The sequence below is a fragment of the Rhamphochromis longiceps genome, linkage group LG1 (assembly GCF_057381845.1).
Source record: "Rhamphochromis longiceps isolate RC_006_pf linkage group LG1, R_longiceps_female_GT1.1, whole genome shotgun sequence".
In the NCBI taxonomy this organism is placed as follows: domain Eukaryota; kingdom Metazoa; phylum Chordata; class Actinopteri; order Cichliformes; family Cichlidae; genus Rhamphochromis; species Rhamphochromis longiceps.
This window is the reverse complement of record NC_140557.1, coordinates 23,356,372-23,380,511: the sequence shown is the minus strand read 5'-3', so window position 1 is coordinate 23,380,511 and position 24,140 is coordinate 23,356,372. Positions and strand designations below refer to the sequence as shown.

At 40.4% G+C, this 24,140-nt stretch overlaps 1 protein-coding gene across 1 annotated transcript; it reads right to left on the bottom strand.

The window, feature by feature from the left end:
* Positions 1 to 9,922: 9,922 nt before the first annotated feature.
* Positions 9,923 to 23,590, bottom strand: slc17a6b (solute carrier family 17 member 6b). The gene is made up of 12 exons (XM_085402710.1): positions 22,930 to 23,590; positions 20,699 to 20,954; positions 19,729 to 19,847; positions 17,933 to 18,047; positions 16,669 to 16,756; positions 16,469 to 16,555; positions 15,918 to 16,060; positions 15,571 to 15,720; positions 14,256 to 14,388; positions 13,791 to 13,901; positions 11,169 to 11,296; positions 9,923 to 10,430 (listed from the first exon to the last, which is right to left on the bottom strand). The coding sequence occupies exons 1-12, from the start codon at positions 23,001 to 23,003 to the stop codon at positions 10,089 to 10,091; spliced, it is 1,746 nt and encodes a 581-aa protein (XP_085258836.1). The 5' UTR covers positions 23,004 to 23,590; the 3' UTR covers positions 9,923 to 10,088.
* Between the last annotated feature and the right edge of the window lie 550 nt (positions 23,591 to 24,140).

Sequence of the window (24,140 nt, the reverse complement as noted above, 5' to 3'; positions counted from 1 at the left end):
GAAAGATCATGACATTATCTTATCCTTTTCATCTGATTCTTTTCTGCAGCCTTCACTTAGCCCACTTTGGTCTGACAGGTCTAGTCTCGTGGTCTGACTGATATTGTGTTAATGCAGAACTCACAGGTGTTGCTTTTAATGGATGTTTTAACAAGGCTCTCAGCATCTGTCCAAAATGATGCTGTACATTTCTGTAAGAGATGGTGTTAATGACAAAGGAAGATGTCATTTTAGAATCAGAGAACTGATTTATATATCTTACATGAACATCAAGAACTAGTTTGTTTTTCTTTACTGATGAGGAGCCCTCTTTATGAATTTATGTGATTGACAGTCATCACTGATAAATCAATCACTTAATAAAGAACACACACTCACACACACACTCACACAATCTAGCAGTACAATTGGCCTGAGTTTATGGGCTGTTATATGAAACCCAAGGGAGATGTAGTATTAGCTCCCTACTTTGTATGAGCTGCACAATTTTTACTGTGATCTTTCAGAAGCAAACATCAGAGGCGGGGTCTCCTGTGTGTTTTATCCTATTTGTTTATTGTCTGTCCCTTTCCTCCCACACACTCGTCCCAAGGTGTCTGCTCACACGGGTTCGCCTCTTAAAGGTGCCGGGCATCAATATTTTATCACTGCAATGACACACACATACACACACGCACAAAATCCATTAGATGAATGCAAATGTGTGTCGGTAGGCTCTCATTAAAAATGGCTGCAGGAAGTCGACAGCGGAGAGCAGAGAGTGTGAGGAGCATTGAGGGCGTTTTTTCAGTTGAGGATCAACTGCGTGAGATTTCTGCTGTAGATGAGAAGTAATCGCCTGCAATTTCAAACCAATTTCTAGCCCTAATGGGTAAATTGCAGGTTTTACAAAGGGGGCTTGGTGTTGTGCCATTTGCACTGGCAGTTACAGCGAGTGGTTTAACTTTGATAATGAAAGGCCTGTTTTGAAGATTAGGATTGCTTACCATGTATTTTGGGGGTTGTTATCATCTAACAAATGACTGTAATAGAAAATGAATTCACCACAGTCAGCTCTAGTAGTGAGGAGCGTGTACTCTGCCCGGGCTCTAAATGCAGAACAAAGGGGCAGATGGTGATAGTGTTGTGCTTGTTTTATCACTTTGCTTTGAGACCTCTCTATCAGGACGTGTCACGTCACTGTACCCAATCAAATCAGATGAACAAAAAGTGGCGACAGCACGAAATCAATAACGCTTCAAGGGATGTGTGTTTGTGATTTATCTTTATAATCTGATTGTGTTTCATGAGCAACGTATCTCGCAGCTATGAAACATGATTCTGATTTAAAAACCCATTTGAAGCTAAACGAAGCGCGCACCAAGTTGGACTTGCTGTTCAGTGTTTCCTGCAAACCCATCAGACATAAAAGCCCTCTCCCCCCTTCTCTCACTTTTTAATGAGATTTGGAGTGTGTTCATCACCCCACTGTGAAGCCATCGGTGACAGGCAGGAGGACAAAAGAAGCCCCCACCACCACCACCACCACCCCCCCCTTGCCACACACACACACACACACACACACACACACACACACACACACACACACACACACACACACACACACACATCTCTACTGCTGGCTCCCATCTGGTGATAGAGCACTAAGAGGCCAGTCTGAATAAGGAGCTACTGGCACACAAGTGCATGCATGTCTCTGCACAGACACAAATGCACACTCTAATCCAGGTGCCTTAGTTGCATTAGTCCAGAAAAAAAAATACCCCCTCCTTTCTCTTTTCACTCCATAATTCCCAGTGTTCCTCCTTGGGAAGGGTCCAAATATCAACCCTTATCAGCAAATTCAATAAGAATATGGTCAGTAAGAGAGAAGCAACAACAAATTCCAATCTCTTTCTTTCGTTCTTTTTTGAGAAGAGACATTAAATCCACATTTTATTCTGGACAATGGTAGAATTTGCTACGCAGTAGAACTGCTTTAAAATGACTGCGTTCTTATGTGTGCTCCACGCACGTGCCTGCACATCCCTCTGCCTCATGCACATATCCCAGCATCTCACCGTCATGTATTCAGTGTGTGCCTGCGCACGTGCGTCCATATGTGTGTGTGATCTTGAAGAACTCATGATGCAGGAGGAACAATATCAAAGTGCCGCGCCCCAGAGGCTCCCCCTTGACGAGCTGATGACGCACTTCCTGACAAGGTGGCAGGAGGTATAAAAAGGGAGGAGACGTAGGTGTGGTTAGGAAATAGGGGTTGTTGGTGTGCGTGAGGATGGGGTGGCCTGCTAAATATATACCAGCTTCGGGCTGTCATGTGGGACCAATCGTGCTTCCTGACTCGTGCAGGAGGAGGATCCCGCTGTGTCTTTCCAAACCAATTGCTGCTGATCCTGGTCTGTTGTGTAGAACTTCAACTTATCAAACAACATGATAGGATTCTATGCTGTGTTTTGCCTGCTGTGTGCATATGTGTGCACCTCGATGAACACAAACATGATTGTGTTATGCAGCAATCCTTTAGTGAGCACCATGGACGGCTCACATGTGGGTCTATGTGACTGCAGATAGCAGAAGTGACACTGAACAAAGATATTTTTGTTTGGAATTATAGTTCTTGAAGTACTAATGAGCCCTTCCTTATTGCAGCTTAAACTACCTTCATTCATTCATGCAAAAATTGCATGAATTATATAAAAAAATGATAGTCTTTCATCATCCTGTGTGATGCTCACAGGTGCTGGAGGCACATTGTGCAAATCCAGAGCTTATTTATGAGCCACACAGGATTTCAGGGGCCCGAGCATGACACAAGCACAGCCCCTGAGTAATTAAAAAGTGATTTTGGCATCCTCCTCTCATCCCCCGACACTAACCCCCACCCCCCCACCCCCGAGCTCCCCTGAGGCTGTAGCAGCACCTGCCCCCCATCCACGTCTGAGCAGCAACTTAAGATGCTGAACATATGCACACTCATTCTCTCAGTTTGGCATCCATGCTGTCAGACACATGTGCCCACATGCTGTATTTAAACACACAATGCAAATGAAAAAGTTAAATCTCAAAAGGGCTGCTGGATGACGCGTTTCTGCACAGAACTTGCATCAGTATGCTGACAGAGTATGCTGGCTTGGTTTTTCCCGTGATGATTTTTCTTTCTTTTTTTTACCTTTTCAGCAGGGTGTAGCTGTGGCTTTTTTTCCTGTGATTGGTGTGACGATGACAAAGGGTTACGGGTCAGCTCCCTTGCTTGTACTGGGGGCAGGATGGCGGTTCAGGCTGGTTGACTGTGAGAAAATGCTATTTATGGGTGAATGGTGACACGTTTATTGAGCCTGTCAAATTAACAGGAGCAATGAGCTGAGCCAAGACAAGACTCCAAGACAAGAATAACACACACGCAGATAGAGACGGGGGGGGGATAGAGACAGAGACATGTTTTGGGAATCCGCCTGATCCAGAAATGCATCAATCAAACACTGATCTCTGTGTCACCTTGGGCTTTTCAGAAGGCCTGCAGAGTTGTTTGACGTCAGAGCTGTTGGGAGAGTGTGTGGTCTGAATTTTACCCATCCCGCTCTGCAGATGGGGATCCATAGAAAAAAGAAGAAAAAGTACACATTGAAAATGGATGCGTGGATATATATGCAACATTAAGGTGAAACTTGAGTATGACCTTGAGTCCTCGGACTGTGATTATCTGCTGAAAAAGTCCTCTTTAGACATTGGTCATATTTTCTTAAGCAAATCTACACCTACTCCTTTATTTAATAAATTCTGGGTCCATGACTATTTGTGTGACTCATGTTTCTACACACACTTTTATAAACTACATGTTGCTTGACGATTGGCTTTCAGCCCAGTTTGTGGTGCTACACTCTGAGGTAAGTAGGCAAACTTGGGTGAACACAGTGTAACTTTCCATCTTCAGAAGGAGAATGTAAAACAGGAGCCAAACTTTTCACAAAGTGCGTCATTCTTTACAGTCAAGGTCAAACACTCAGAGCGAAGCAGCAGTACCCCAAAAAAGGATCCACATTTCCAGCATACAGGGAGTGCCGAATTATTAGGCAAATGAGTATTTTGTCCACATCATCCTCTTCATGCATGTTGTCTTACTCCAAGCTGTATAGGCTCGAAAGCCTACTACCAATTAAGCATATTAGGTGATGTGCAACTCTGTAATGAGAAGGGGTGTGGTCTAATGACATCAACACCCTATATCAGGTGTGCATAATTATTAGGCAACTTCCTTTCCTTTGGCAAAATGGGTCAAAAGAAGGACTTGACGGGCTCAGAAAAGTCAAAAATAGTGAGATATCTTGCAGAGGGATGCAGCAGTCTCAAAATTGCAAAGCTTCTGAAGCGTGATCATCGAACAATCAAGCGTTTCATTCAAAATAGTCAACAGGGTCGCAAGAAGCGTGTGGAAAAACCAAGGCGCAAAATAACTGCCCATGAACTGAGAAAAGTCAAGCGTGCAGCTGCCAAGATGCCACTTGCCACCAGTTTGGCCATATTTCAGAGCTGCAACATCACTGGAGTGCCCAAAAGCACAAGGTGTGCAATACTCAGACACATGGCCAAGGTAAGAAAGGCTGAAAGACGACCACCACTGAACAAGACACACAAGCTGAAACGTCAAGACTGGGCCAAGAAATATCTCAAGACTGGTTTTTCTAAGGTTTTATGGACTGATGAAATGAGAGTAAGTCTTGATGGGCCAGATGGATGGGCCCGTGGCTGGATTGGTAAAGGGCAGACAGCTCCAGTCCGACTCAGACGCCAGCAAGGTGGAGGTGGAGTACTGGTTTGGGCTGGTATCATCAAAGATGAGCTTGTGGGGCCTTTTCGGGTTGAGGATGGAGCCAAGCTCAACTCCCAGTCCTACTGCCAGTTTCTGGAAGACACCTTCTTCAAGCAGTGGTACAGGAAGAAGTCTGCATCCTTCAAGAAAAACATGATGTTCATGCAGGACAATGCTCCATCACACGCGTCCAAGTACTCCACAGCGTGGCTGGCAAGAAAGGGTATAAAAGAAGAAAAACTAATGACATGGCCTCCTTGTTCACCTGATCTGAACCCCATTGAGAACCTGTGGTCCATCATCAAATGTGAGATTTACAAGGAGGGAAAACAGTACACCTCTCTGAACAGTGTCTGGGAGGCTGTGGTTGCTGCTGCACGCAATGTTGATGGTGAACAGATCAAAACACTGACAGAATCCATGGATGGCAGGCTTTTGAGTGTCCTTGCAAAGAAAGGTGGCTATATTGGTCGCTGATTTGTTTTTGTTTTGTTTTTGAATGTCAGAAATGTATATTTGTGAATGTGGAGATGTTATATTGGTTTCACTGGTAAAAATAAATAATTGAAATGGGTATATATTTGTTTTTTGTTAAGTTGCCTAATAATTATGCACAGTAATAGTCACCTGCACACACAGATATCCCCCTAAAATAGCTAAAACTAAAAACAAACTAAAAACTACTTCCAAAAACATTCAGCTTTGATATTAATGAGTTTTTTGGGTTCATTGAGAACAATAATAACATTATTCCTCAAAAATACAACTTGCCTAATAATTCTGCACTCCCTGTATATGTGTATTCAGCAGCCCTGATATGAGCAAAATATAAAGATTCCTTACTTATTAAAGTCATTCACAACTGGAATAACTGCCTTCTGTTATAACAGAGTGTCGGTATTAATTTTTTTTAGATCAGTGACCACAGTTGGGTGATAACAATTCACTTAAGCTTTTTTGTATTTATTGTCAAAGAGCGTCCTTAAAGAGCAAATAATAGCAGAAGGACAATGTACAACCATCAAGGCTGAATGATTTCGTGCTTAATTCAAGTATTTTAAGCCAAATAAATTTAAGGGGTAAACTGTAGACATTTTCAGAAAGCTTTCTTTCCTCCTGGTCATTTCTAATATTTTTTGGTAAGAGCTCATAATTGTTTAAGTTTTCTGAGTGGGACCTTTATCAGGCTGGGTCACACTGTTTCAGTTTGTTGAATATGTGCGACCATCTGTGAGAACCATGTGCTGTAGATTTGAGAATGGAGGAAGGAGTCAGCACTTAAATCGAAGTAACACTTCCAAATAGCTCAATAAGTGCTCCTCCTCCCTCTCATCTCCATTAAGAGGTTAGAACAGTCAATAGGTCTCGCAGAACACTGGAGACTGACCCTATTGATTTCACCGAAGGGGGAAGGAGGGCAGCCATTAACTGTGTACTTCCTGTGGCCTTGGTGGAACAGTAAATCTCAGCCTTACAGTTACGATTGCCTGGATAAAGCAAATTCTTTTAATTATTCCTGTTTTTCTTTTGTGTTTTTTGGACCAAAGTCCACAAAAAACCTGACATATGTTATGAATATAAACTTGAAATAAAGCAATAAGATACAACTTGGCAGGTCTCATGAATGATACTGCTGCATCACTATGACAAATGCAGAGGCCTTGTTTGTCTGAACTCTAATACAGGAAGCTGTGATGAGAAAGAATCCAATTATGTTAAATTGGTTGATTAAATAAAAAGAACAAAAGATCCAAAACAGCCAACTCAGTGACATGTTTCTTTTATTTATATTCTGCTGTTAAAAAATATCACCGAGGGGGGAAACACATAATGTTTTCTGTCCTCAGACCTGCTTCACTGCAAACCTTTTTTTTATCAGTGCAAAACAAAACATACATTCACAAATATGCATTTGAGAGTTCAACCCTGTTTGATTGCACGACTGACGTAGTGCTCGTTTGACAGAGCATCAAGGTTTAAACTTAATCATCACACCACACAGCACAGGAAGTGAAGCTCTAATCTTCCACATTTACCTCTGGATGACATTTTTCAATTCAATTCAGTTTTATTTATATAGCACCAATCCATGACAACAGTTGCCTCAAGGCGCTTAAATGCAAAGCTATCCACCAGGACACTGAGTACAGACACGTGTATATACATTTGTTATCGTCCAATCTTTATCAACTATATAAACTCATAATTGGAGACAAAAAAAGCAACAATTCACAAAGAATGTAGGATTTATTAGAGTTGCTATGTCAAAAGCTTAATTTTTGTTTGGCAATAAATTCAATCATCCAAGATTTTTTTTCCCTAGAAGTAATCTACATTTTACAAATTGTTGCTTCTGATGTGACCGTAGCTTTTTTAAATCACTGACAGTAATCGATTCAGTGGTATTATATGACTCCATAGAAGTGAAACACTGGCCGCAGATGGCCGGAAACATGACTACAGTTAAAGGCGATGTTGCTTCATTGCCTGCAGGATGTGTAAAACAGAAACTCTTTGCAAACTACTTCACTAGATCAGCATGAGGTAAAAGTAACAAGTTATTCAGTGTTGCCTGAATTTTATTTTGCATTATTTATTCGTCTTTGTTGCCAGTACAAATACTCGAGACACAAACAGATTTGTTTATCATCATTTTTTATATCAAAAAGGATATAGAGTATTTCATTTTGACATCAACAAACCTCTCAATTTACACAGCAACAGAAGCCATAGACTCACACTTTAACTTCAGAGGCACAAAAACAGGAAACTTCTTACTACTTCAGGTTGCAACATTTGCTATTTTTCAAAATCGCATGTTTACGTTTCAACCTTTATGTCAATGAATATTGTGACACTGAATTAGTGGTTGTACAGGAGAGGAGAGGAGGGTAATAAGACATCGGGGGTCCGGCCACTGAATGAAACACATTAACCCAACATAGTGCTGAGAAAAGAAAGAGAGAAAGAGAGTGAAAGAACAACGACAGCACAAAGTCAGTGTGGACCACGGCAAAACAAAATCAGAAACATGAAGAAGAAGAAGAGGAAGAGCATTTGCCACTCAGGCAGAGCTCAGTTTATCATTCTCATCTGGTGAGCAGCCCCTTCACAAACTCCTTAGACTTTTCGTGTTGTCAAAGACGTTTGCGTTGGACTCTAGTACAATATTTTATAAATGTAATTTTTTTTTACATATTTTTCTTTACAAGTGTTTATTTTCTACATTTGTTATCACAAAAAACACGACATGTTTAACAAATGCCTTTTTTTTTAAAAAAAACAGTTACACAATGAGTGTTCATGATGTCTGACCAGAACTGTTACTATGGATTTATTGCTTTGTACACTGAGTAATGTTTGGTGCCACCTGCACACTGAAGGTCCAATATGCTGGAACCTCACTGCTGATGGTCTGTACTACCTTAAAAATGTTTGACTTCCAGCTAAAACCCAGCTCAGCTTTTCACCTTTGGTAAATTGTGCAAAGAAATTGAAGCAACAGTAACAGTTTCAGAGACGAAGACGAAAAACTTTGGAAGAAAAAAGAAACGTTAAAAAAGGACACACTACACATTTCACTTTGTTCCATGCATAAATACACAGCCACACACATCTACACTGTGAAGTGCCAACTTGAGACAAAATAAAGAAAATGTACCCCCTTCAGATCTCGTCAGTGTGAGTGCAGACTGAGGACAAACAGATGGTTCTGGGTTGTCTTGCATTTCTGTCTAATTCTGACTCTAAAACACTTTCGATAAGTCAGACGTCCACACTGTTTATCAGTGCATAAACTGCCTCCTTTCTGTAGTGCTGCTTTTGGTTTTCCATCCATATAAATAGAAATCTCCCGTTTTGCTGAATCTCATGAAAGGTGAAAATATACTGTATGTTAACATACAAATACTTTTTGGGGGGAATGTTTGTAAACAATTTTTACCTCTTGCTTTGAACACCTGCATTTTTCTCACTCTTGTAAGATGACGGATTTATGTGTGCGGGGTTCAGCTGGGGAACAAAAGGGCAACATTACAACATTTATGTAGTGAAGGATTGCTTAGTTACTGTCAGTCAAATCTGATTAAACCTCTGTGTTAAAATCTTAATAGATGCTGTGAGGAAACATGAATCTTTCAGGAGTTTTTAATATGATGCATTCAAATGTCCTCATGCATCCGTTTGTTAAAATTTCTAAATATCTCTTATTATTATTTATTCTTCTCTTTTTAAATAATATTAATTTTGCAGTTCTATAATAGTAAGGCTCTCATACTTGTTTTGGTTGGTCCCCAAAGACTTTCCATTGCACAAACCCTTGATAAGGTCTTATATGACAATAACTATTGTGATCCAGCTATATCTGAATTCATACAATATTTCTTTCATATATGTTTTATTTTAGATAAATCTTTAAAACAATGCATTGGTACAGTTACATTCTAAGTGGCATGACGGTGATGCTGAGTATTACAATGGGAGCGGCTTAATTCCTTCACTACACTGCTAAGATGTGTTGGGCTGCAAACACACACAAAAAAACGCTCAACTGCAGCAGTACAGGGTCACAAAAGGAATTACAGATAGGACACTTCTTTTTTTATCGTTTGCATGTGTAACTAAATGAGCATCACAAGTTACAATGCCGCTTTACAAGCCTCCACACCAGGTCGCTTCCATGTTCAAGACACACAGAGGCTGGTGATGAGAAATCAAAAGTAATGTGCATTAAAAAGGACACACGACTGCGAGTGCATTCAGGAGAGAGAGAGTACGATCTATACCAAGAGAGTGTCTAGTTTCTGTTTACAATATTGTGCAGTGACATATTCACACACTGAGATGGCTGGCTTGGAGGACATTGTACTGTACTTGTTCATTTGATTAATAAGGGTCAGCTTCTATGTACTTCTACAGGCTTCAGTGTGGTCAGGAAACCTTAGCTGATGGGATGAAAATGTTCATGTTTATACACAGTTGGACTCCAAATAAATATATCTATCATTAATATGCATAATAATACGTTAACAGACTGCCAATTTGATATGTGTTACACCTCTATTAATCAAATAGCTTTAGTTATTTATATGATCTCATTTTAACATTGAGTTGATCTTTTTTTTTTTTTTTTACATTTTTTATTTGTTTTCTTTAGAATTTGTGCAATCAATACGACAACGGATTGTAGGTTTTCTTGTTTATCATTTGTAGATCATTTTAAGACTAAATCTGACACTCAGGAAAATAAACCTACTCATATATCAGTGAGTGCGTGTTTGGTTTAGGAGTATCCCTCATCCTGCCTGTATCCATAGCCTCCTCCCTGTGCTTCTTCCTGGACATACTCCTCTGTCTTCTCCCAGCTGGCAGCCCAGCCTCCATTCACCTGTGTGGTTGCACCATATGTCTTGGCTGGCCCTCCGAAAGCACTGTAGCTCTGAGTGATGTCACCTGTTTCTTCTGCCAGCTCGTCCTCATCAATGAAGCCACACTTCTCCTCACTGGTCAGTTCCGGGTCAGCCCACGGCTGTTTTTCTCCTGATGCAAAAAGGCCGTAGAAGATCACGCCTCCATAATGCACCAAGGAGGCTATGAGGAATACATACTGCCACTCCTCTCTGGTCTGAAGAGGGAAGAAAAAAAATAGTGTTTTCATAAATACGCTGATCATACCAACAATTTGCCTGTTTATTATTTGTGACCTTGGAGCAGAGTATTGGAGAAATATTTAAAAGGTGTCTACTTTGTAAATCTGTGGCTGCACACATCAAATTATGTGTAGAAATGACATCAGTCCATGTAGAAAACAATACTTGCTACCGAGAAGTACAAGTAAAAGCAAGTTATACTTTTGTGGGCTAGCTCCCAGAGGGATGGTCTTAGTCTTATTTATTTAAATAAATAATAGATAATCAAGACATTTCTAGAGTTTACTCATATATAGTAATACATATATAGTATACTCATATAGCTACGTGAAAAAAACTACAAGGTCACTGCATGCAGATTTAGGCCATTTCTCTCTTATTGTTATTGTCTTTACCTTAGAAGACAAAACGCCTCGAGGTAACTGTAGTGCGATTTTGTTCATGTATAAATAAAACTGAATTGAATTGAATTTGTAAATGTCTGGGTGAAGTATAATTTCTCTGTACTTTTACAGCAAATGTATAACATGCTGTTATTTCTTTAACTGTTTATGCAAATGTTGCCAGAAACCATTAATGAAAGGTATGCTGTATGCTTTTTAATGTCAAGCAGGGAAAATTAAAGTAAACTTCAGAGTTATTTGTTAATTTTTGCACACATTTGAAATGTATGATTTTCATGATTCTGTCACATTTGGAGGAAAAGCCCTTACCTTGTGCTTTGTCATAGCACCAACAATCAGCGGGCACACCATGCCAGATAAGGTGCCCACACCATTAGAGATGCCCATTAGGATACTGGCATAACGCGGAGCAATATCCAGGTGATTGACATTGAAGCCTGACAGCAAAACAACAACAAAAGATTTTATCTTTGTGAGCTACAAGCCTGGTTAACATAATTTAAAGGCCAGTTTGATACAGAAAGGGCAAATGCTATGAGTAAAGTATAAAAGGCAACTGATGCATGACACAGTTACAGATAAAAGTAGCACAAATGGTGACCATCTTGTTACAGAAATAGGCACCAACTCGCCACACGACCTCCTCCCCCACTCTGACTAGCTGAATGAGTAAGTGTCCTCGTGAGCTGCTGCACGCCGCCTGCCTGGCAAGTCTCCCGAGACAGCTAGCACTGAATTATTAAACACTCTTGGAGAAAGCTGGAGAACACCAGCAAGAAACTGATTTTGCACGTAGTCACAGATATCTGCAGCTTCTATAACTGAGCATAAACATGACAACAGCTGTTGAATGAATAGCTGGCCTAAAGGTTTAGGATCATTAATGAAATTAAATTTCTACTTTTACTCTCCACAGCTTTCTAATTATGGATAATTTCCATGGAAAAAGGTCATTTTTATAGTCTTTTTGTCCAAATATCCAACTTGAAGTCTGTACTTAGCTAAGAAATAATAAATAAACACTTTTATTTATTATGAATTAAATAGACACGATATGATGTGTTAATTAGCTTCATAAATGCTTGTTTTATTTTTAAAACGCTGGAGAAAGCCACACTCGCTGTTTCTCCTGGTTCTACTCATTGTGGTATGCTAGTCTTCTAGCTCTAGCATCAAATATAGAACACAGAGCAACAGCATTTAATACCAAAACAAATCAGCACATCTGTCACACGTCGTCTTATTTTATGCCTCATTCAACCAAGAAGTTGTAAATAAAGTCCAAAAGGCACTGTAACAAAAAATAATTTCCCCTAGGGATCAATAGAGGATTCTGATTCTGATTCTGAAAAACTCAAAGCCACAACTGCCAGCCTATGGTAGTCTTAAAAACAAACTGAATGACAATTATTTCAGACAAAATTCAAATTTGAGATTGAGGTGAAACAAAGAGCAGACTCTGAAACTGACCTGAATGGAAACAAAGGCACATAAATTGTAATACAACACGCACAGAGGGAGTGTCACTATGATCTCTGCTGAGCATGCAATGGCTCCATCAAATCCTTACTGTACATATATTATATAGACAAAAAGTACCGAGCTGCCTTTAACATCATACATAGCAGTATCTAGACTGATATTAGGCATATATATATTTGTTCGGCTGCTATTTATTTTTGTTACAGGAGTTTCCTAACAACTGTTATGTGTAGTTATTTATGAGTCCTCACTAAGATAACCCAACAATGTAGTTTTAAAATATATGCCATCTGTTATCAAAGCAAGTCATTAATCACTCTTTTGCATTCTGCCCGATTAAGCTTGAGTTAGGTGTTTGTTGTGTCCTTGCTGAGTGATCAAAGGGTTTTTCTCTCATCTCTTCTTTAGGATTTTATTTTTATTTGCCGTTAAAAATGTTGATACAATATGGTGGCAAGGTGGCAAATACGTAATATTGGCTTTTATTATTAATATAATTAACACCCCCTTGAACATCGGTTGGGCTTGATGATGTGCCTCAAAAGAGCGCCTACTAGAGTGTCAACACCACTCTGTAACTTTACGTGGTCTGACACTTTGTGGCTCAGTTGCTGTGGTTCCTAAATACTTCCACTTTGCAATAATCCCACTTAACAGTTGTTCATAGAAGAACTAGGAGGGAAGAAATTTCATAAACTGCCTTTTTGCTGTGGTAACGTTATATTACAGTACTGTGCACTGAGCACTTCAGAATGACCCAGTCGTTCACTTGTAAAGAGGACTGAAGAGGACCACTCCTGTGGTAACTGGGTTGCATTTGTCTGAACTGGGTAGAACAGCGCTCTCTTGTTTTGCACCTTGGTCATAGAATGACCGTCAGAGCACATTGAAGTGGAATGATTTTGTCGCCCTATGTGAGTTCAGAGCATTCTCCAGCTTGTCCTTGTATTATTTTGACTATGACTTGTTTTATGTATGTTGATGTTATGTTTTATTATTAATTTGAAACAGTGTAACATTGTAATGGTGGGCCTTCTTAGGCAGGACTCCCCTAAAAAAAAAGAGATGCTAATCTGAAAGGACTTTCTGATTACATAAAGGATAAACAAATAAAAATACCTGAATTGAAGGATTAAGAGGCTTGGCCCAATACTTTGTCCATAAAGGGCAGCTGATTGCTGCTGTATTAATGTTAAAAAAGTGCACACTTTCTTTGTAAGCTCTGGGTCATTTTATAAATTGTCTCAAAAAGCAGTGCAGTAGCACCAAGTGTTGCTTACAAGTATATTTATTCTTTGTCTAGCTTGTTATCCTTTTCACTGAAGCCCCAAATCATTAAACATTAAATGAAATAAAGCTAAATCTAAACAGTGATGACATTATTTAATCACTTTTAATTTACATCTTGTTTCATACCACATATATTCTGATCTTTTTACGCCTACTAACCTGATATAGCAAATCCACTGAAGCCCACTGCAAGCACGAGGAAGGAGATCGCCACCCCTTTGCTGTGGGAATATCCTACCACCAGTAGCAATGTGGCCTCCATGCCAAATCCTGGCAGGGAGAGACAGTAGTGTCACACACACAAGCACAGACAAAGCCCACGGGCAGTTGGTCATTGTGGTGCCAATTGAATTAAGCGTGATACATGATCTGCACTCAATTACACAAGTGTCAGATATGAAATCAATGCACAGTCACAATCAGTGAGTCAACCCGCGTACTGAAGTATTGAGCAGATAGATTTTTACCAAAAAATATAAACAAAACCATCTCTGCAGCCCAGCTGGCCGTTAAGAGCACCTTAAAAACAACACTATGGATCTGACACCATCAAAATAACACCCTGCAGCCGTGCAAAGAGAGGTGTGGAAATTTTTGATTTCATCCTCGGTTCAGACTTCTCACCTCCGCAGTTCATGATTTTCCTGACAGTGGTAGTTGTCAGGATGTTCTTGCTGCGCAGGTAGTCGGCCAGCTGGCCACCAATGGGCACAATGATGGTCATCACCAAGTGGGGGAGGGCAGAAAGTGCACCGACCTAAAGTCCCATACAGAAAATCAATAAAATTAGATGCACAGCTGAATGCCAGTATAATAGATGAAGATTTATACTTTTGAAGATGTTTCTCCATTAATTTTTAAAAGGCTCTACAATTTAGGACATTCTATATTTTTCATTATTCGTATTTTCTCACTTATTCAAAGTAGCTGAGCAGAAAATAGAAAATATCCCTGTTTTTAATGCATTTTCATACTTTGTCAAATGAATGTTTGAGGGAATGAGCAGCTAATAAGGATCAAACTCAAACACACTTTGAGCATATATTGGTCTTATAGAGCAAATAACAAATTTCTGATTTGAAAGTCACTAAAATAAGATGAATGGCATAAATCTTTGGAATTTTTACTGTATATTTCTACATTTTACACCTTTTTCTGTTGATAAAGACCTCCCCACAGCCATTCATGCTACACCAAAGTAGTTAATTAAAAGATAAACAATTAAATTACTGAAAAGTTCTAGTTGTTTACTGTCTAATATAGAAATTTCAGTTAAAAACAAGTAAAATTTTCATCAATTGACAAAAAAACAATGTTTTAAAACTACAGGACATTCCCGGCACTGACCTACAATATCATGTAGAAAAACTGACACATCCTGTTGAAATTGCACTTCTTTATCTCATATTAATATATCGCAGGGATTAAATATGTAATTTAATCCCCACATAATTAAACGTTTCACTCACCAGGCCCATTTAAGATTAAAGTGGATTGTTTGTGGCCCTTAATGTAAAATGACCTTGACATCCTTGCTCTAAGAGATTCTGTGCAATATATAAAATAACTACAGTGCATTTTGTTTTTTAAATTTAAACCTGTTGAAGTTACAGTTGCTTTGATGTGTTTTTTTATTCCATCATCTGAAAAAGTTCACACAGGCCTTAAAAGATAAGCATGGATATATAGTGGAAATGTATATTGCATCACTTTGTTATGATGTGTATCAGTTCATGAGAGAGAACTATTGGCCACCAGCTGCACTCACACTGATTCTCATAATAAATCAATGAATCTGTCCAAGAGCAAAGCGTCACTCTCAGCTTTAAACAGACTGAATCTGAGTGGTGAGGGGTTTTCTTTACGACTTTAATCTTTCATGTCTCTATTCTTTTTTTTTCTTTTTTTGGTTGTCTTGTGACATTTTTTGTAAGCTCACCTTGCTTATCTCAAAACCAAACACTTCTTCAAAATATGCAGGCTGGCTAATCAGCAGCAGGTAAAATGTCCAGCTCCTGCAGAAGTTGGCCACAATAATTGCATAGACAGGCATAGAGGTGAAGAACTTCCTCCAGGGTGTCTTGAATTTCTGGAAAAGATTAAGAAAAATGATGGTTGTGTTCACATGAAGGTAAAGAGCTTTGCCTGACTGACAGTTTCTGGAACTGTGTTCATATTTTTGTAATGCTTCTTACAAAAAAATAAATAAATAAAAATGGGCTAAAAACGGGGTATTTTGTGAGGTTACTTAAGCCCAGGTTTTTGACGTTTTTGGTGTCCCCTCACCTCTGCAGGTCCCGTTAGCTTGGCACTCTCTCCAATGCTCTCCTCAATGTAGCAGCGTTCCTCATCAGTGATGGTTGGATGTTCAGCAGGGCTCTCATAAGACACCAAGATCCAGAACATATACCAGAAGATGCCAAAGCATCCTGTTTGTACGGACAAATTACAAGTCAGAAGGTGTACAGAAGAAGCATTGCAACTAATTTTGACCTCAGCAGTAAGCACATGCAGAGACTCTGGCAGCCTGATCTTTCTAAAATGCCTGAGAGAATAAAAGCCAGACAGGAAAGCTAACTGTATCCAGTCCACAGAGAAAGACATGGGGGTTATTTATTGACACACCAAAACATCAGGGGGGGGGAAATCAATACATAGTCTGCCTGGCTAAATCCATTTGACTTTCACTGAAGTCTCTTAGTTTTTCGCAAAGCTTAAAAACAGTTACATTTATAACCTACATGTATTTTTCATATATAAAAATTTATCTCCAGTTCTTTTTGTATCAATATGCATGCCTATCCCATGCAGTCCCTCACTGAGTCTTACAGTCTTACCGTAGACATAGAACACTGAGGACCATCCTGTATACTGAACCAAGACCCCAGCCAGAGGCATCGCAATCACAGCACCAGCATAGGAGCCTGGCAAGGAGAAAGCGATTCAGTGCTTGCAAGGACAGACATCATCAAGGTAAAGTAAAGTTTAACAAATCATATCTGTATCTAGAAGGAGAAACAGAAACAAAAGTATTTACCACAGAATGAGAGGGTGGCCAGACGACTCCTTTCTAATGGCGGCGCCCATTTACTCCAGATCCCATGACAGGCTGGGTAGGTCACTCCCTAAAGCCAACCACAAGGAACAGTCTGTTTTCATTTGTTACAGTAAAACAATAATCATCAGTGAAACTCTCTGCACTTTGGCCTGTTCTTCTAAGCTATTGTTGTTATAGAGATGCATGTACTCTTGTCTCCCAGAGGCCAGAGGGATTATATAAATGTAGCCAATCTATATGGTCTGTGTGAAAAATATTGCAAAATTTGAACAATGGCACAATTGCAGAGCATGTACTTTCATTAGCTTGCACTTGTTTTGTAGGCTACTGTATGAATACTATTATAACAGGAAAGGCTTTCAGGATTTCTAGACCAAAGCATAATTAAATTATTATACAGATGTATTATTATATGTATATGAATACAGATATTTTCAGGTTTAGGATGTGTTAAACGTCCATCTGGAATACCCAGTTAGACTTGAATCTGAACCAATAGACATGTCATAAGTAATCAAAATTAACATTTTCGCCCTTGTAATTACCATGAACAAACAGCTCAGCACCGTGATGACCTGATGAGCTGTTCAAGAAGCAAAACAGGCCTGCAGACATTAAATGCTAATCAGCCTCTAATTTGAACAAACTTCACTGATTTTAAATCCAGTCTGCAGGCTTCCTTACAGTAGGGCCTGCTGGTCTTTAAGGAAATTAACTGTGTACATTACCACGTGTTTATATGTCCAGGAAAAGCTGTATCTTTGTATGTTTATATCTATCGCAACAGACTTTATAGCCCATGTGAGAACTGCATTATAAGCCCTCCATGTTTTTTACTCCAATAGGTATATTTCATCAACATGAGTGTCTAATTTCACTACAAAGCCAGGAGGATTGATATCCCTCTGCAAATCAACATTTTCCCCATTATCCATCTCTGCAGGATCACTTTACTGTTGTTTGTATTCAGGCACAAAAAGGCACAATAAAGGAAAGAAAAATGAGCTGGACAAAGCCATGGAACCAGTTGGAGTGGACTGGATCAATACAGTGCATCTCGCATTTCATTGAACTGCACGCCATACTCTTTATTCTCTCGGGAACTAAAATTATACAGTGAGCGAATAAAGTGAGAGAATAAATTCATTGCTGATTTTTTTTATTCATGCACACAATAAAAATAAAATAACATAAAATAAAATAAAACATAGACTGCTGTGACGCACCTCTGACAGTGTCTTACCTCCACCAGTCCTTGTAATATCCTGACAAATATGACACACCCATAGTGGACTCGGGCAGCCGAGGGAATGAACATGTTGAGAGTGGAGGTGAGGACGATGGCTGCACCAAATACCCTGAAAATATCACAATGACCAGCGTTTTAAATTTCAATCATAGCAAATCGCCTCATTATTAACTGTGCTGAACGTATGGCAACACATTTTATTAATCAAGTATCACAACAGTCGACAGCGTGCTTTTTGGGTGAACATTGCCCGGTTTTTTTCCAGACACTCATAGTAAAGCAAATCCATAAAACAAACAAAAAATAGTATGTGTTACTTCCAATGGTAATTTTAAATCTCTTTGTTTTTACTTTGTTTTGCTGGAAAAAGCCGAAACCTTCCATTTCAGCTTTAAACCATCACTGCACCTGAGGAGGATGCAGGGCTGTTCGCCGGTCCTCGGATTTGATTGGCTCTGCCTTACACGCGCTCTTTGACGTCATGTAAATGAATATTTGAAGTAGCAACACCCCGTAAATGACCACGTCACGTGTCGCTTAGCAACCGTTTTCGCTTTCGTACAGCTCGAGACGTGTTTCTCCTGAAGAATGGCGTTTAATTTTAGTTTTGACGCTGACCGAGAGCGAAGAGGACAATTAACCGATGACTGCTCTGCATTATAACTCGGGGGAGAAAAGATTCATGCAGGCTAATTATTCATCAGGCTGTTAAATTTAGCCCTAGCACTGCTTATTCTGAAAGCTTACATGGAAGGTTGTAGAAACAGGAATGCTTTTATTATCGCTATTTTATTTTATTTTTATTTTATAGATAGGCCATATTTTTCCATCTTTATTTTTAGGAGGGAGCAGGTGAGCAAGCAGAGCAAGGCCGAACACACAGCTATTTCTCATTTTTGTCACGTCCCACACTCCCCCGCCCCTCTCCTCCGCACGTGGGGGGACAAGCCCTAATCTGGTGGAGACTAGTGTTGAGCACGAGACCGATTGATTCGCTTACATCCTCGTGTCAATCACACAAACGGACTGCAGGGAGATACGATTGTAAAAGTCGCGGGCCCTAAATAAAAATATCACAAAAATATCATTTAAAAAAAAACAATTTTCCGTTTTATTTGAGCAAAATGATTGGATGAGAAATGTTTGGTACCATATCAACGTCCATCCACTAAAATGTGTGCCGTGTTGTTGATATGACAGCATACAGTCTCTGCAGTTTAACGTAATTATAATGACTGACGCATTTGGCAGTGCTCATGTGAATTAAAGCCTTTGGCGACAGGACCGGGTCTGGTATCCATGCCCTGAGAGAGCGACAGATTAGACCCGGCTCCCCCAAGGGAGCTCATTAACAGGTGGCAGAAAGCCCTGACACCAGGAGCTGCAGGCCTGCCAGCCCAGTGCCCTCCCTGCAGCTCTGCATCACTTCAGATCTGCAGACTGTCTGCTCCCTTTGTGCAGAGATGCTCTGCATATAACCGTGACCTGCTCATCCGTTTCACAGTTCAGACACGGATATTTTTATGCCTGCTTTTGGCTGTATTTGGTTTTACTATTCTTTTTAATCGGAGGTGATTTTATTCCACTCCCCGCCTGAACGGGTTTTTTGTTTTCCCACTGTTGATAAAAATTGCAAATATAGAAATGAATAGACAAAGGGAGTAAGAGGAAACGAAAGTCACGCCAATTGTTCAAACAATTCTTTTAATACCCAACACCAAATCACGAAAATCTGCCGACTGAATATAGCTGTGTCGTATTTATGGTAATTCAGGGGAGGTGCCGCCTACCTGTTCGCTGCCAGCCTGGAGGATATATATCCTCCCGGGATTTGTGTCACGATATAGCCCCAGAAAAAAGATCCGTGAATCATTCCCACCGTCTCTGGATCCCAGTTGAACTTGGCTTTCTGGCAGATAATATGGAAAACAAAAACAGTGGAGTTAAAATGAACAAGTGGCCTATGCGCTTTGGAAAAACGTACATGTGTTGCATGTGAGCTCTATTGTGGCTAATTAACCAAGAAATGAACGAATTTACTCTATCGAAGAATAAATCTAAACGGGGGCCTTTTTAATAAAAGCCTGCATGTGTTTATTTCGACTGGATTTTCATTGATCCGATTACTAAAGCACCTAATTTTCCCGTAAAAAAATAATATAAAGCAAGCTAGTTATGTGTAACAGTTTGGCTTTCTTGGTAAAGACGAATATTGGACGAAATTTGAGATAATGCAGTTGTATAATATAGGGGTCAGGATGAATACTAAATACATGTTTTATAGAAATTGTTCGAAATTTTCAGGCATTTTTAATGCACCTTTTGTATGTAATATCCCTTTAAGAAAAAGACTGGCTTTTACATCATGACACTGACACTGTTCTACGTAATTTATTACACCATACACAGGAAACAGTGACGCTACTGATCTTAAATCTTATTGAACCATCAATGTATGCTATTTAATCCTAAGAATATCCTGTGTAAGCTGTGGAGGCCTGGTGCCATTTAAATCAGGAGCATCTCTGGCGCATTTTTACTTTCCCTGCACACAGATGTATGTATACTAAAGCTCTGTAGAAATGACTACCGTGGTTCATTTAAACTTAGAGGGGGGCTATTTCACGGCCTGGTGTGCCAGCAATAGAAGGCCTTTATGTGTTTCTCATTTATCATGTGCAGAGAAACTCGTTTTAATAACCATGTGCCATGATGTGCCTCGTCTGTACACGATGTACTCGCTCGCTCGCTTTGCCACACCTCTTTGATGATGATCTTGCCGTTCTGGTGAACCGTGCTGTTGTTGACCATGCCCACTATGGCCACGCCCAGGTTGCATCGGATGCCGAAGGAGATGCAGAAGCCCAGGCCGCTCATGATGGCGATAATGTAGCGGCGGGGCAGGCCGAAGCACTTGCAGTCGCACAGCGGGGGTTTCTTCTCAGCGGCCTCCCGTGGCCTTCCATCCTCCGTGAGCTCGATCACTTCCCCGGTTTTCTGCCTCCTTTCTATAACCCTGCAACAACCAGGGGGTGATAACTCTGTCTGTGTGGATCCTCACTCATCCAGGTCATGGCAGGCTTAGGCGATTGAAATAAAGCCAACTGGGATTCTTTCTTTCTTTCTTTCTTAAGGTTCATGGAGAGATTTCATACCTCATCCACATCCAAGAGTTTTGGGGGTTTTTTTCGTTCTGAAAACTGATGGAGAGTCCCAGGTATTTATTGTCTAATGGGGTTGTCCCTTTGGAGGAGGATCTAACCCACCCTTTGTCCACAGGGTAAATACCTGGGACTCTCTTGGATGGGAGGTGAAACTTCTTCACTAACCACAAAAGTCCAGTTATCTTGATTTCTACCGCTTAAGAATAACACTGTCTGCGGATCCAACTAACACCACATGAAATTAAGATTCTCAAATTTATAAAAACAACAGATTTTTTTCTTTCTTTCATGGAGGCCCATTAATATTTCCATTTAGCATGAATATTTTAGTAGGGGCTGGGTGCTTGGGAGTATGTGTGTGTGTGTGTGTGTGTGTGTGGGTGTGTGTGTGTGTGTGTGTGTGTGGGTGTGACCAGGATACTGTTTGAGACGTCTTGTCAAACAGTCAAGTAAATCCTGGAAGCATTTCCTGTAGAATCACCATAATGAGAGAGAGGTAGTGGGAGGTTTAGGCCTCTGTGATGTATTTACATTATGGAGAGCATTTATTCACACTGAGGACAGCATGTCTGTGAGGCTTTAGTCAGACGACTCCTGCAACGAATTAAAAAAATAAATTTGATGCTTTTATTTGCTCCAATAGGAGGGGAAAGCTTCTAATGGGAAACGAGAATGAAGGTTCCCCTTGTAGAGCAGAATTAAGTCGAATATGCCCCTGACTGTACCGCATTGCAGCACCCAGCTCGCTTTCACACTCATTAGCATTCAGGGACCGAGCAACAGCTCCAGCCTGCAGACAACCCGTCTGTGGGCTTTCCTCAAACTCCTCGTGCTTTTCTTTTTTATGTATTAATTTTTTCTGTCCAGGAAAATCGCGTTTGTCGCAATCAGTTAATTGTCTAAATCTAAAATGTTATCAAAACATGTAAATCTCCGTCTCTGCAAACGAATGAAGACATTCCAAGTTAAATAAAAGGGACAGCAGAATATTAGAATTAAATGCGTGTATTTGGGGTGAAACGTAAGACCTGGTTCAGGGGGTAAAGCCAGAGAGGATACAGAGAGCCACTGATGTTTAACGAAAGTCGGTTTAATTCCATTTCTCCTGCAGATTTGAGCAAGCACTAGGTGCAAGGGTATGTAAGGCGGAGAAGATGAATTCGCAAGGGAATAGGCCCGATGTGAATATAGCGGAAAGTCTAAAAACGCATTTATTCTGCTGAACACTCAAAAATAAATACAAAATAAATAAAACGGGTTTTTTAAATCACCAAACATCAACATTAAAGAAAAGACACACACACACATATCGAGGTGCTGAATTAATCAAAGTGATAGCTGTAGATTAAAATGATTCAAATGAATAGAATTTCCTTTTATTTGGTTATAACGACATCGTGAAATGCTTTAAAAATCACGAGTGGAGTCCCACAAATTTCTCGCGCGGCCTGCGCGTCCTCTTTAACCTAATCTGCCAATCAGATTCATGTGCAGGCCCCTGCATCAGGATCTAGTGGCATCCATACCCTTGCCAGCAACACACACACACACACACACACACACACACACACACACACACACACACACACACACACACACACACACACACACACACACAGAGAGAGAGAGAGAGAGAGAGAGAGAATTTTCTTATTTTCTTCTAGAGGCGTGACTAAGTATCCCTGTAAGTTGTGAGACAGTGCTGGGTGCCCTCTGGACCCACACGTCGTGCCTTGTTAAAATCCAGCATACAAATAATCTGGGCTCAGACGGTTTCAAACGCGCTGTTGTCCAGATTTACCCACAAAAAGAAGAGCCCGTCCTTACCTGTACATATGACCCAGGGTCTTCCCCGCAAATTCCTTCACCCCCGCCGTTGCTTTCGTCTTTACTGACTCCATATCCAGTTTCTGAATGCAGGCCTGTTTTCTCAATATTTGTTTTACTGTTCAGGCGTCATGTTACAGCGCAGGATGGCTGGACTGCAGCGGCTGCAAGGAAAACAACAAACGAAATTACGAGAAAAAAAATGAGCCCACAAGGAAGGCGACGATCCAACAGCCGGGAATAATTCTCAGCGCTAGGCTGAAAGCGCAGAGGCGAAAAGAGCCTGGTGTAAAAAGGGGGGATCAAGCGAGCAGTTCGCCTTCATCCACCACCAACTCATCTCCTGCCTGGCGTACAGTAGCCAAGCCAAGTGCCATCACGACGAAAGCGAGCGAAAAAATTGATAGCCGGCGTCGTGGAGCGATATGGATCTCTCTTCGCACCCAAAAAGGAAAGAGAGAGGGGGGAGAAACAGAGCTAATGAATGATGGATATGAAATAATTAAAAAAAAAATCCAACAAAACAAAAGTTAAAGTTCAGAAAGCGGGAGTGGGCGTTTGGAGTGGCTTCAATAAATCAAAGAGCGAGTGAGGCTGTATCGTGTCTCCTGTGGTGAGCGCAGGTTCATCTGACGTCGCGTTCAGCACCGAGGTCAGCGACAGCAACGCTCCGCGTCCAAACATCTGGCCAGCTGCTCAGCCCAAATAAAGGCCACACGCAAAACACAACATGCCCACAAACGCCATGTCTATATATTTATATATATATATGAGCCTGTGTCTAATAGCAAATAAAAAAAAAATAGTGAGGGGAAGAAAAGGAACTGCTTTATAGCTCAATCGGTCTCTTTATTTATCAGCTGAAATGTGAAACTAAATGAAGCTATTTTATATCAACTTGTGTTTTTTAACACTTTGAAGAAAAAACGAATATTAACAGCAACAGTACATATGAGAGCTGCAGTTCTCCTGAGGGCGGTGCTATGGAAACCAATGGAACAGGAGTGGATCTCCCCCACCCATCCCAGTGCTGCCCTCCAAAAAGCTCCTCAACGCAGGAATCCATCAATAATTTAGCCGTCTCCCCGGTTTTCCTCTCCTTGACAACCACATCTTCCCACAGAAGCATGAAGAAAATCTTAGAATAATTAAAAAGAAATCTTTCTCAAAAGCATACGTCGAATAATAATAATAATAATAATAATAATAAT

Coding starts and splice junctions, on each gene's coding strand:
- slc17a6b (XM_085402710.1), bottom strand. CDS start 23,003: ATGGAGTCAGTAAAGACGAAAGCAACGGCGGGGGTGAAGGAATTTGCG. Junction 13,902..14,255: donor GAAAATCATGAACTGCGGAG/GTGAGAAGTCTG, acceptor TCTCCCTGCCAG/GATTTGGCATGGAGGCCACA. Junction 11,297..13,790: donor CAGTGGATTTGCTATATCAG/GTTAGTAGGCGT, acceptor TTTTGCTGTCAG/GCTTCAATGTCAATCACCTG.